General features: G+C 42.0%; 1 protein-coding gene across 1 annotated transcript in view; it reads left to right on the top strand.

Moving 5' to 3' along the window:
• DLC1 (DLC1 Rho GTPase activating protein) overlaps nt 1–13,820 on the top strand; it is a 691,613-nt gene that overhangs the window by 661,099 nt on the left and 16,694 nt on the right. Inside the window, 1 exon segment of the mRNA XM_033944479.1 lies at nt 1,827–2,039. Within this exon segment, the coding sequence (XP_033800370.1) occupies nt 1,827–2,039 (213 nt within the window).

Here is a 13,820-nt window from a genome sequence, read left to right on the forward strand (position 1 = left end):
GTGTCTACCTAGGCTCTGACTCGGTCTTAAAATGACTTCTTCCTCCATTGCCTCTAAGGGTCAGGTCTCTGGCACTCGCCCCTCTGCTGCCTTTGCCAGAAGGAACTTGGCTTCTGCCTTTGCATTTCCTGATGGCCACTGCCAAAGCAAAGTAAAGAACTTTGAAATGGAAAAAAAACTTTAGATTGGTCACTATGCAGTCCATGCAGAGATCCGAGTCGTCATATGTTGTACTTAACATTTAAAAGCTGCAAAATTTGTACTTCATGCGACCATTAGTCTGCAGACATCGGCATTTGTTTTATGAGAGCCAGAGCTGGTCTGGGTTATTTCATGAAATTTTTTCCATCCTTTCAATTTTTTAAGAAAACACAAAGTCAGATTTTCCCAACCAAAAGTATGTGTTGTGCTCTGTAACCATGGAGCTGTTTTCATGAATTTGTCATATGGTACTGCATGTTAGTGACTGAGAATTTCCAATATGTGCTTTTTTAGGAAAATTTTATTCAAGAAATAGACTTTGCAGGAAGAAGCAAGTGGGGGAAAACCACCGATGAAATATTTTATTACATTTATTTCCAGTTTTCTTATTTAATGTTCAGTAAAGAAGGAAAGAATTTTAGATCTTTAGATTTTAAGAAGGTGAACACGGTGTATAAAGAGTATAATTTGGCAGAGCTTTTTTAAGATTGTGTTTACAGTTTTAGAATTTTTATGGTAATGAGCAGAAAAGCTTTGTATTTTGGCACAGAACTAATAAGAATTCTTCATCATACTATGAGCCAGATTCAGTAAATTGTGCTCAAATTTAGGTGCCAGAAAAAATCAGCACGCGGTGCTATTCTCTAGAGCAGTGTCTCGCAAACTTCTGGAAGTCACGGTATACTAAGTCCTGTGCCGTGGCTGAAGGGCATCGGAAATGCACAGATGTTGACGCGATGACGTCGCATGCATGCATGACTTAGTCACGTCGACATCCGTGCATGCACGAAGACACAACCCCCCAGACGGGGGCCGCCATTGGGGAGGTGTTGCAAGAAGAGATGCGCTGACTGATTGCTTACAGCAGGGGTGTCAAAGTCCCTCTTCGAGGGCCGCAAATCCAGTCTGGAATTTTCAGGATTTCCCCAATGAATATGCATGAGATCTATTAGCATACAATGAAAGCAATGCGTGCAAATAGATCTCATGCATATTTCATTGGGGAAATCTGAAAACCCGACTGGATTGTGGCCCTCAAAAGAGGGACTTTGACACCCCTAGCTTACGAGATACGGCCTCTCGCGACGAGAGGTGCACAGTTTGCGATACACTGCTCTAGAATGCTCCAGAATGAGTGCTCTCTATAGAACCAGCATTGGGCATCCAAGTTCCATACCCAGTTTCAAGCAAGAGGACTTACACCTGCTAAAACCTAATTTAAATCCTGGCATGCATCTTTGGTTTTCTATAAAACTGTGCACGGTGTTCCAGAATGCCTCTGCCTCTCCCATGTCCTCGCTCCCCTTTGCAGATACATGTGAAGACACTTAGGTGTTGTACCTACGTGACCAGTTATAGGATATTTTTGCAATGATCTGCCTTTTCAGCCCCTTCTTGGTGCCTTGCCACCATTAGAACATGTTCCGCACTGAAAGTTGGCCACCATTTATAGAATTCCTCAGTATATACATTGTTTAATGCTGATGACACTAATGCAGTAGAGTTGGCCATTGCATGGTGCGATATATGAGTTTCACGTGAAACTCAAAGTAATTTCAAATGGGTTGCCTCTTAGTAGGATATGTAATAACATGAACAAATCATTGAGCTGCTCTGTTTTACAGACATACCAAAGGATCACGTCTTCAGGCCATCAAAGCTGCTATTATGCTTTTGCCTGATGAGAACAGAGAGGTCCTACAGACTCTTCTTTATTTCCTGAGCGACGTTGCTGCTGCAGTAGAGGAAAATCAGATGACGCCAACAAACCTGGCTGTGTGTTTAGCACCATCCCTCTTCCATCTAAACACGCTGAAAAGGGAGAACTCTTCTCCCAGGTATTCAATATCTACTCTGATAAGTCTCACTTCACACTTTATATAGTAATTGCTTGTGAGAGGAGCTGGAATTTTCTGATGCTATATAGCTAGGCTAAATGGATTATTAATCATCTTGTGGAAAAAATTGCCATTTTCAAGTTTTTTACTTGTTTGTTTGGCAGTAATAAGTGACACCAATTGGGAGGGGGAAATCCTAATTTGGTTTCCTGTTTTCTTTATGATCAAGTGATTACTTAATAAGGTTTAAGAGGAATATTTACTGCACTGGTTTATCATGTGTGTTCCTTAACGATGCACTGGCAATACCTTATTCATTTGGATTTCAGAAATCTCAGTTCACTAACCTCTGACATTTAGGGATTCAAGTTGGAACAGTCATGTCTGAGAGGCAAAAACTTATAACAATTTTTGAGGTACATCAGAAGCAGAAAACCTGTGAGGGAATCTGTGGGACCATTGGATGATCAAGGAGCAAAAGGGGCGCTCAGGGAGGATAAGGCCATAGCAGAGAGACTTAATAAATTCTTTGCTTCGGTCTTTATGGAAGATGATGTCAGAGGTCTACCTGAACCAGAAATGGTTTTCAAGGGTAATGATGCGGAGGAACTGAAAGAAATCTCGGTGAATCTGGAAGATGTACTAAGCCAAATCGACAAGTAAAAAAAGTGATAAATCACCTGGACCGTATGGTATACATCCTAGGGTACTAAAAGTACTCAGTAGTGTTGGTGTGCAACAGTCATAAAAAGTCTGTGAGTGTAGAGACTGGTATGGTATCTTCATTAGAATTCGTAATACTTCAATGAGGTGTTTCATTTATTATAGGCTACAACATTCAAGTAATTGAACATTTTGAATAAGGCTCCTGAGGCAGGCCATATTGGCTGAAACACGTGCGTGTCGAGCCATTGCACAGTTTTTATGAATGTTGAATAAATTGCACACCAACACTACTGCATATCTTCACTGTGGTTTGTTTGATCCTGTTTGGATTATGAAGAACTTTCTCCTGGTTTTTCTGGCTAAAAGTACTCAAACATGAAATTGCTGACCTGTTGTTAGTGATCAGTAACCTGTTGCTAAAATCGTCTGTAGTACCTAAAAATTGGAGGGTGGCCAATGTTAAGCAAATTTTTAAAAAGGGTTCCAGTGGAGATCTGAGAAATTACATTCCGGTAAGCCTGACTTCAAATGGTGCCAAGCAAAATGGTGGAAACAATTATAAAAAAATAAAATTGTGGAACAACTAGAAAACATGATTTAATGAGACAGCATGGGATCAGCCGAGAGAGATCTTGCTTCACCAATTTGCTTGACTTTGAAGGTATGAATAAACATATGGACAAAGCTTTTCAGAAAGCTTTTGATTAATTTTCTCAGGAGGCCTCTCATGAGGAATTTTAAGAGTCATGGGATAGGTGGCTAGTTGTGGATTAGGAATTGGTTATCGGATAGAAAACAGAGGGTAGGGTTAAATGGTCATCATTTTTCCCAGTGAAGGAGAGTAAACAATGGAGTGCCTTAGGAATCTGTAATGGGACTGGTGCTATTTAACTTATTTATAAATGATCTAGAAATTGGAACTACGAGTGAGGTGATTACATTACATTACATTACATTAGGGATTTCTATTCCGCCTGTGCCTTGCGGTTCTAGGCGGATTACAATATAGAAATATCTGGAATATTCCAGTAGAGTTACATTTCAGGATAAGAGTAAGTTACAGGAACAGTAGTAGTGAGATATGAACTACAATTTCACAGAGGATAATACTTGTTACAGAAGATAGTACATATAACGGAAGATAATGCATTTAACAGAGGTAATACATGTTAACTCGATCGGTTGAATCGGGTGTAGTGTAGCAGAATTACAGTACATTCTAGATCGCAGATAAAAAGATAATATAGGTGGGTATTTCCGAAGTCGTTGATTGGGAGGTCATTGGGTGGCGGTTAGAGTGATGGGAGATATTTTTTGAACAGTAATGTTTTTATTTCTTTGCGGAACTCTTTTATGTCTGTTGTTTTAGTCAGTAATTTTGAGATGTCAGAGTCTATTTTAGCTGCCTGTGTCCCCAGGAGGTTGTCGTAAAGTTTCTTACGACGAGTACCGTTGAGTGGTGGGTAGGTGATTAAATTTGTAGATGACACTAAACTGTTAAAAGTTGTTAAAACTCATGCGGATTGTGAAAAATTGTAGGCAGACCTTAGGAATTTGAAAGATTGGGCATCAAATTGGCAGTTGAAATTTAATGTGGACAATTGCAAAGTGGTCCACCTTGGGGGTTAGTGCCCAAGAAAAGGATCTGGGTGCCATCATAGACAATACGATGAAATCTTCCGCCCAACGGCAGCCAAAAAAGCAAACAGGATCCTAGGAATTATTTTAAAAAGGGATGGTTAACAAGACTAAGAATGTTATAATGCCCCTGTATCGCTCCATGGTGCGACCTCTTCTGGAGTATTGCGTTCAGTTCTTGTCTCCTTATCTCAAGAAAGATATAGTGGCACTAGAAAAGGTTCAAAGAAGAGCGACCGATATGATAAAGGGAATGGAACTCCTCTTGTATGAGGAAATACTAAAAATTTTAGGGCTCTTCAGTTTGGAAAAGAGACAGCTGAGGGGAGATATGATTGAAGTGGAGTAGAACGGGTACAAGTGGATTGGATGGAGTGATTTCACTCCATCAAAAATTACAGAGACTAGGGGACACTCGATGAAGTTATGGGGAAATACTGTAAAACCAATAGGAGGAAATATTTTTTTCACTTAGAGAATAGTTAAGCCAGAGGTTGTGGTAAGAGCAGATAGTGTAGCTGGTTTTAAGAAAGGTTTGGACAATTTCCTGGAGGAAATGTCCATAGTCTGTTATTGAGAAAGACATGGGGAAAGCCACTGCTTGCCTTGGATAGGTAACATGAAATGTTGCTACTCCTCGGGTTTTGGCCAGGTACTAGGGACCTGGATTGGCCACCTTGAGAACGGGTTACTGGGCTTGATGGGCCATTGATCTGACCCAGTAAGGCTATTCTTATGTTCTTAATTCATTTTGTATTGTAAATGTGTGATCGTTCATTGTTGGTTGTATTGTTATATGTTTGTTGTTTATATTGCAATATGTTCAGTGTACTATGTGGTTTTGTTGTTTTATCGAAATATTTGTGTCATATGAGAAGGGTGTAACTGAGGGGGTGTTATTTGGATGTTTTATTGTACTCCACATAGAGTTGCAGGATATGTGGAATATTCATTTTTTAAATAAATAAATCTAACGGTTGTTTAGAATGACTTGAATGGACCTAAAATATGTTTGAATTTCTGGCTTTTTTGGTAATGGTTTTAATTTCCCGTCATTGTCCTGTCTAGTCACTAAGTTTCCTGGATAAGTAAAATGTTTATTACACCAACTGACTATATGTGAATCCCCATTTTGATAGATCATTGAATTAGGAGTTCTTGAGTGCATTCAAACTGGTCGGTCATAGTTTGTTATTGCTATTAAAGTTGCAGATATTCTGACTGCAGAAAAAATAAAAATGAGACATTTAAATCACAAAAAAGGACATAAAAATCCTCTCAGCGAACCCTTCTGCACAGCCTTGGTCCTGGTAACAAAAAAAATCCCAAATTCTAGCATTTTAATGCAATATGTGGCCACATGAGTTGACATCTGTGCTCAACCCCTTTCTACTTTGCTCAATTAGTAAACACTTTGGTAACTGTACTGTAGAATTAAGATGAATATAAAAACTCTAGACATTTATTAGCCTGATTTTTAATATGAACCAAAATTCTGGATGTATGACCTCTTAAAACCTCCTTACCAGTGTCCAAAAATGTGAGTAGATGAGTGTCGTCATTATAATTAAAATGAACATACTCATCCCATGCATCATATAATTGGCCCAGAAAAAGTGAATTTTTAAGGAATTGTCTTATCAAAACATCACTGTTTAATTGAAATATTGCTAGAAAAGTCTCATCATTGAAAACTAATAGGAGCATGATCTGACAGATACCTGGTACCAGTGTTACTACATGTTTACTCCAGTAATTGATGCTAGTAAAAGTATCATACGCTGCAGAGTAGAAAGAATAATCCCTCTCAGAACCATGCAGAACTCTTCAAATAACTAAGAGCCATAACTTTCATATTATTCAATATATTTTTGCAAACTTGTCTGAAATGTATTGTCAGATTTATCTAAGGCTGAAAGAGAACAATTAAAATCACCTCCTAAACAAGCAGATCCTTTAGATGACGAATTCAAAGTATCAAAGAATTTAGAAAAAAGGGAATCACATTATAATTAGGTACATAAATGTCATGTCTCTTGTAGCAGTAGCCTCAGTTAGGAGCTCTCTTGGCAAACATGACTACAGTAACACATAGCTAAACCTTGACCTCAATGCACACACAGAAAGTCCTTATAAATTTTATGAAATATTCTTTATTAAACAGTAAGTAAATGTACTCACATTTGTTAGAGTTTCTCTGGGATTTATAGTCCCTGACACAGGCTTTGTAGTTTCAGTAAGTAAAGTAGGAGATTGGAAAGGCAGAAGTTTGCAGCAGACTTTGAAGAGCAGTTGGTAAGATGAGATGATTCCAAAGGCTGGTTGGCTCAAGATGAAAAAGGCAGTCCTCTATTCAGGGAGGCCAGCCATGTGCTGCTGATGGAAGCAGGAGAGAGAGAGAGAGAGAGTTCTAAACCAAGAGTTTAGAAAGATCACCCACATGGCAAGGAGAGGGTGCAGGTAGAGAATGACACGGTGGCGGTTTATCCGCGGCCACCGCATTTTAGCCGCGGGTCACCCGCCGAAAACGGGGAAGAAAACTAGCAGTCGCTGCGGCGACGGGGACAAGGCCATTCACCGCCCGCGGGGCGGTGAATGGTCTTGTCTCCGCAGTGAGGTATCAAGGATCGCGCGGTCCCCGCAGCCACCGCCCGCCTGCCCGTAGCATTTAGCCAGCTCCCTCCCTCCGCCTCACCTTAAATTTCGAGTTTTCCAGCTTCCTTTTTTCCGAGCCGCACGTGTTCAAAAATACGTGCACGCGCGGCTGCGCGAGTCAATCAATCTTCTCCTCTGACGCAACCGGAAACAGGAAATTGCAGGAGAGGAGAAGTTTTGATTGACTCGCGCAGCCGTGCGTGCACGGATTTTTGAACACGTGCGGCTCGGAAAAAGGAAGCCGGAAAACTCGAAATTTAAGGTGAGGTGGAGGGAGGGAGCTGGCTAAATGCACGGCTTTTTGAACGCGTGCGGCTAGGGAAAAAGGAAGCCGGCAAACTCGGAACGAATATAAGGTGAGGTGGAGGGAGAGTGGGGGCTGCTGGACCATTCTTCATTACTTTGCCATACTAATTCCATTCTATGTTAGGTGCCACGGACTCAGATTCGAGTCCTAGCGATGATGAGTTAAAGATCCCAAAAGAAGCCAACTTCTAAATCCAGTGGTTAGAGCTACACTACACTCCTTGTGACCCCTGGGCAAGTCACTTAATCCCTATTGCTTCTGACACAATGGGCAGTTCCAAAGACCAAGACTGGCCAGTGTCAAAGACAGGATGCTGAGCTTGATAGACCCTTAGTCTCCACTGTTTTTAGTGATCAACAAAGTTCTATGTTTCTATAATCACTCTAATTCTGTTATCATTGGACTAGATATTCAAAATGATTTAAATGGCCAGGACAGGCTCCTGGCTGTTCAAATCATCTGTCCAGGGCTAACCAGGCATTTTCAATCTTCATGTTCAGCCCAAATGGTGTCACACAATTCAGCAAAAATACCCAATGTTGTTCCTCATAATTTAAATATTGCTCATAGAAGGAACAACATTGGGTATTTTTGCAAATGGAAGTTGGAGGGTTAATTCCCTTGAAACAGCCAATTGAGTGAAACATGAATTCATGCTGGGACACAAGATAGGTTGAATTTGTTTTGAATGTAAAAAGAAAAATGATCAATGAAGAATAATACTATAATGGCAAGAAAATATAATGATAAAACAGCAACTATTTTGCCTATTTTTATATATTAAAAAAGTACTACATAAGGTGAATGTCCATATTGCTGTCTGTTGTTCTGCTGAGCACTGGCATTGAAACAGCAAAATGCATTTATTGCATACTTGTCCTCTGTCGGAAACATTATGGTAGTATATTAGTTGTGTTAATAAAAATTTATAAACAAAGCCCTGCCAGCTGAACATCTCTTTCTCTAGTTCAGCAGCAGGAACTTTGATTTATAAGAATGGAATACGCTAAATATTAGAGTACTAAGGCTTATATGGATGCTGCGGGGACGGTGACGGGGCGGTGAATGGGATGGCAGTGGCGGTGACGGGGCGGTGAAAGGGATGGCAGTGACGGTGACGGGGCGGTGAATGGAATGGCGGTGACGGGGCGGTGCAGAGGATGGTGGGCCGGGGACGGAGCGGTGACGGGGACAGATTTTTTCCCCGTGTCATTCTCTAGGTGCAGGTGAGACCAGTGGGAACAGAGCACACCTTAACTGACCCATCAGGGCACATGATGTAAAGAAGAACAAGAGGCACAGAAGTAAGACAAAGGATAGAGAAAGGGAAAAGGTCTTACAGGAGAAAGATTAGTATAAACAGAACTTGTATGGATAGGCAGAAGTGTGAGCTCTGGACCGAAGTGTGAGCACGACGAAGCAGGCCTAGGAAGAGAAATTCTACAAGTGGTGAGATATTTGCACTCCCTTTTGCATTGTCCCATTGTGGGCACAGCAGAACTGCTGCTGTTGGATTTGCAGGAGCTTACCAAGGGATGTCTGTGTTTTGTTATAAGGTGTGTCTCCTGGCTTACAAATGTATCCTGCAGTCCTGGACCTCACCAGACTGACCCTTGTTCTGGAAATGGAGAACTCATGTCCATGAACTAGTCGCATGGGAAGCTCGTGCAGTGGGGGAGGGGGCGTCAGAAACAACACGCACAGTATATGCTTATCTGGAGCAGCTATTTGGATTCATTAGCCCCACGGGGCCATAGTTTGCTTTTGGATACATTATGATCATGAGCTGGACACTAAGGCCCTGATTCTCCAAAGTGCGTCCCGATTTTAGGCAGCTGTAGGCGTCCTACAGCTGTCTAATCGGCCAATCGGGATGCACGTTTTTTTAAAAAAAATGCTCCCCAGGCAGGCCTGAAGGCGTCTCCGGGAGCCTAGGGAGACCCGCAAGATGCCTAAGCTCGCCTAAGGGCCTTAGGCGGGCCTTAGGCAAACCTAGGCAGCCCTACGCGTCTCCCTAGTAGAGGAGAAGCTTAAAATGTAGGCCAGCAAAATGCTGGTCTACATTGTAAGTAGACGCGGCCGCTATACTTATCGCGGCAAGGGATCTCTCTGCCGCTATAAGTATAGCGGGCCGCGGCCTGTCCGATCGCTGGCAGGAGGGTGCCCAATCCCTCCTGCCCGAAGACGCACCCTGCCCCCCCCCCCCCGACAATATTGATCGCTGGCAGGAGGGTGCCCAATCCCTCCTGCCTGATGATGCACCCTCCCCCCCAAACAATATCGATCGCTGGCAGGAGGGTGCCCAATCCCTCCTGCTCGAAGACGCACCCTCCCCCCCGGCGCTAACAACCCCCAAACCTCCAGCCCACCAAACTAACCTGTTCTTACGGCCAGATGGGTTTTGCCCGTCCAGCCGGCAGGCACACCTGGTCGAAATGAGGCGGGCCCGGCCCATCCCGCCGAAGTCTAAGGCCTGATTGGCCCAGGCTCTAGAAGCCTGGACCAATCAGGCCTTAGGCATAGCGGGAAGGGGAGGGCCCGCCTCATTTCGACTAGGCGTGACTGCCGGCTGGACGGGCAAGACCCATCTGGCCGTAAGAACAGGTTAGTTTGGTGGGGTGGAGGTTTGGGGGTTGTTAGCGCCGGGGGGGGAGGGTGTGTCTTCGGGCAGGAGGGATTGGGCACCCTCCTGCCAGCGATCGGACAGGCCGCGGCCCGCTATACTTATAGCGGCAGAGAGATCCCTTGTCGCGATAAGTGTAGCGGGCCGTGTCTAATCTAACCCGATTCTCTAACCAGCGTCTGTAACATGGACGCCAGTTACAGAATCGGGGTTTAGTGCAGGCCGATTCTGAATAGGACACCTCTCCCGGGCGTCCTATACAGAATCAGGGCCTAGGTGTCTTGCGGGCCTCGCCTTCAATAAAGGCGGCCTGCCTGGGGAGCATTTTTTTTAAAAAATGTGCATCCCGATTGGCTGATTAAACAGCTGTAGGATGCCTACAGCTGCCTAAAAGGACGCACTTTGGAGAATCAGGCCCTTAGTTGCCACCAGCTACAGATGATGCCAGGTCTTTTTTGGGGGTGGGGGGGTTGGAGGCTGAGAGGGGCTGGGTTTCTAGGCAGGAAGGAGTATAGGTGAGAGAGGAAAGGGTTTGGAAGATCTTTGTGTAAATCGTTTGATGTGAAAAATATCAAACAGGTAATCTTCAGAATATTGTAATTAAGATATCAGGTAAGCAAGAGAGGTTTCATAAGCTAAAGGCACAACAGTAATCCAGAAGCAGTACAGTTTTAGGGTTTTTTTTTTTAATTTCTTGAAAATTGTCTCTAGCCTCTGTCTATCAGGTAGCTCAGAAAAAGTGAAAGTTTCTCAGATCAAATCATCAAAGCGCTGGATTCCATCATTGCCAGTCTAAATAAACCATTTATATCAGATTAATATGCTTTAGAAAAGGTGATAAGGGTAATTATCAGCGTCTTGAAATTAACTAGAACTGCAGTCGTTTCAAGACTATCGGGAAAATTCTCTGATAGTGATTATAAATTATGTGAAAAATGTGTTTCAGTTAAACAAAATGTCACTTATTTCAGTTAAATGTACTCTGGCCTTCATATTTTGCAAGCAGAAAGGGAATTCAGAGAATATTAAATGCCGTAAGGTGCCGTTCTGGCTGAACTCTCTGATTTCTCCACACTGTCCAAGCAGAAAGAGAGTTCAGTAAAACTCCTCTGCTTTAAATTGTCTTTATAGTGTTGTCTCACTTAAATAAATTCTATTCCCTCCCCATTGTGTAAACAGAAAGAAAGCTCAGCAAACTTGGATGCTTTAAGGCAGTGGTTCCCAACCCTGCCTTGGAGGACCACCAGCCAGTCAGGTTTTCACCTCCATTACATGCAAATCTTTCTCATGCATATTCATTAGGGCTGTCCCGAAAACCAAACTGGCTGATGATCTTCCAGGACAGAGTTGGGAACCACTGCTTTAAAGTTCAGCTCTGGTGCCATTTCTGTCTGAAATATATTCTGTAAAAAAACGGTGCTTCTCAGTAACCATTGTACTGCATGATTGCTGGATATTCTATTATTTTTTTTTTTTTTTTTAATTCTTTATTCATTTTCAAACTTACAATAAGTGTGATAAAATGTCCAGACAAATTAACAATATCTATATCACGTAATAATCATCAATGGTAACAGTGATAAATACTTAACTTCCACCCTTCCCCCTTACCTATCAAATAATCAATACTTATACAATACATAACTATAAAATTCCCCTCCCCCTTCCCTCACAATTGAACTTTACAAGTTCAATTGTGAATGCTGGATATTCTATATGTCTAAACAGAAAATAAAAGTTAATTCTATCCCATAAAGTTAATTGCTCCACAGAAAGTGCTTAAAAAAAATCCTCAGACTGCACCAATGAGAGAAATGTCAGCAAATCATAAAAAGCATGAAGGTCAAATGCATGTTGACCGAGTAATCAAAGGTATTTTTGCTGAAATCATTTAGGGCTCTTTTTATAATGCCACGGTAGCGAGTCTCTTGTGGCAAATGCACCAAAACCCATTCAGTTCTTATTGGCTTTGATGCATTTGCTGCGGAAGAATCGCAACTGCAAATTTTTGCCGTATTAGTGTTTCAATTATCTGGATCTTTTATAATATTTAAATGATTTTGTAGAGACATGTTGTTTCACAGTATTCTTGCTTATCACCGTCAGCTTCATAATGTCATAGCCATAATCCTCCAAACAGTGCTCAGTTGTTTTATAGTATAACAAGACTCGACACGATCGTGTTTCGGCCAAAGAGGGCCTGCTTCAGGAGTCTGAATGATCTTTCGATTTTGAGTATTTAGCGGTCAATAATCCTTGCTACAAGTGATGCGTGAACTGTCACACACCTTTTCAAAGACATTGAATGCTCGAGACATTTCCTTTTACAGACATTATTCAGACTTCTGAAGCAGGCCCGCTTTGGCCAAAACAGAATAGAATAAAGCAGCTGAGCACCAAAGGTCACCTTCATTGTTGTTGTTTGCTTTCCACCTTTGGGAAGGTGGTATCTCCTGTTACTCTGAGGCAAATCACTTAACACTTCATTGTCCCTGGTACAAAATAACTACCTGTCTAAAATATGTAAACCACTTTGATTGTAACCACACACAGAAAAAGCGGTATGCAAGTCCAATCCCCTTTCCCCTCTATTAATATCATCATAATGATTTCCTAATATATATCATCTTGTCTGTAAAATCATTCTTGTATTTAAGATCAAACAGACTCATATTCCCTCCTATCTAGATCGCTACCTTATTCACCATCACCTAGGCTCCTCCCAGCAACACTTACTATCTACTCCTAATACCCTTCACACATCCTATGCCACTGTTTGCCAGAGGACCTTCTCTGTCACTGGTCCTTCCCTTTGGAATCAGTCTCCCTACCCATTGGAATCAGTCTCCCTACCCATTTACGCCTCGAATTATCCCTAGACAAATCCAAAGCCCTACTTAAAACTGTTCTAGTTTACGATGCCTACAGCTTTCTAATAATTTCTGTCTTTTCACTTCTAGCTGTCATCTAATTTGTTAGGTTGGCTGAATGGTACATTACATTACATTAATGACTTCTATTCCGCCTGTACCTTGCAGTTCTAAGCGGATTACATCAAAAGATAAATAGACATTTCCAGGATGAGGGATACAATTAAAGACATTGGGCCTAATACATCAAGAAGATAGCTAGACGTTTCCAGGAAGATGAATACAATTAAGAGCGTTAGGTCTGAAACAATTTTGAAGGGAGGATACTGGGAGAGAGAGAGAGGGGAAAAGAAAAAGGGGTTAGTACATTTGAATGAATTTCTTAAATAGCAGGGTTTTGATTTCTTTTCGGAAAGCTTTGAAGTCAGTTGATGCTGTCAGTAAGTTGGTGATTGAGGGGTCCAATTTAGCTGCATGTGTTGCTAGTAGGTTGTCGTACATCTTTTTGCGCTGGGTTCCTTTAAAAGGGGGGTGGGAGAAAGGGGATTGGGTTCTCCTCTGTCTGGATGAGAGGTTCCTGTTTAGGCAGTTGTTTAGGTAGGTGGGTGCCGTTCCGTTTAATGTTTTGAATAATATGCAGTAGAGTTTGAATTGGATGCGGGCTTGTATTGGAAGCCAGTGTGAATCTAGGAAGGCGTTGGTGATGTTGTCAAATTTTCCAAGGGAATAGATCAGTCTGAGGGCAGTGTTTTGCACGGTCTGTAGTTGTTTTATTAAGTAGGTGGGACAAGGAAGGTAGAGGATATTGCAATAGTCCATTAGACTTAGGACTAGGGATTGGACTACGAGTCTGTAATGTTCTTTGTCGAAGAATTTTCTGATTTTGCGAAGGTTGCACATGGTGAAGAATGCTTTTTGTGTGATTTTGTTGATTTGCAATTGAAGAGTGCAACGTCTGTCTAATGTTACTCCAAGGAGTTTGAGAGTGGGCTGTATGGGGTATTTGGTGGTTTTTATTTCTA

The sequence above is a fragment of the Geotrypetes seraphini genome, chromosome 1 (assembly GCF_902459505.1).
Source record: "Geotrypetes seraphini chromosome 1, aGeoSer1.1, whole genome shotgun sequence".
Classification (NCBI taxonomy): domain Eukaryota; kingdom Metazoa; phylum Chordata; class Amphibia; order Gymnophiona; family Dermophiidae; genus Geotrypetes; species Geotrypetes seraphini.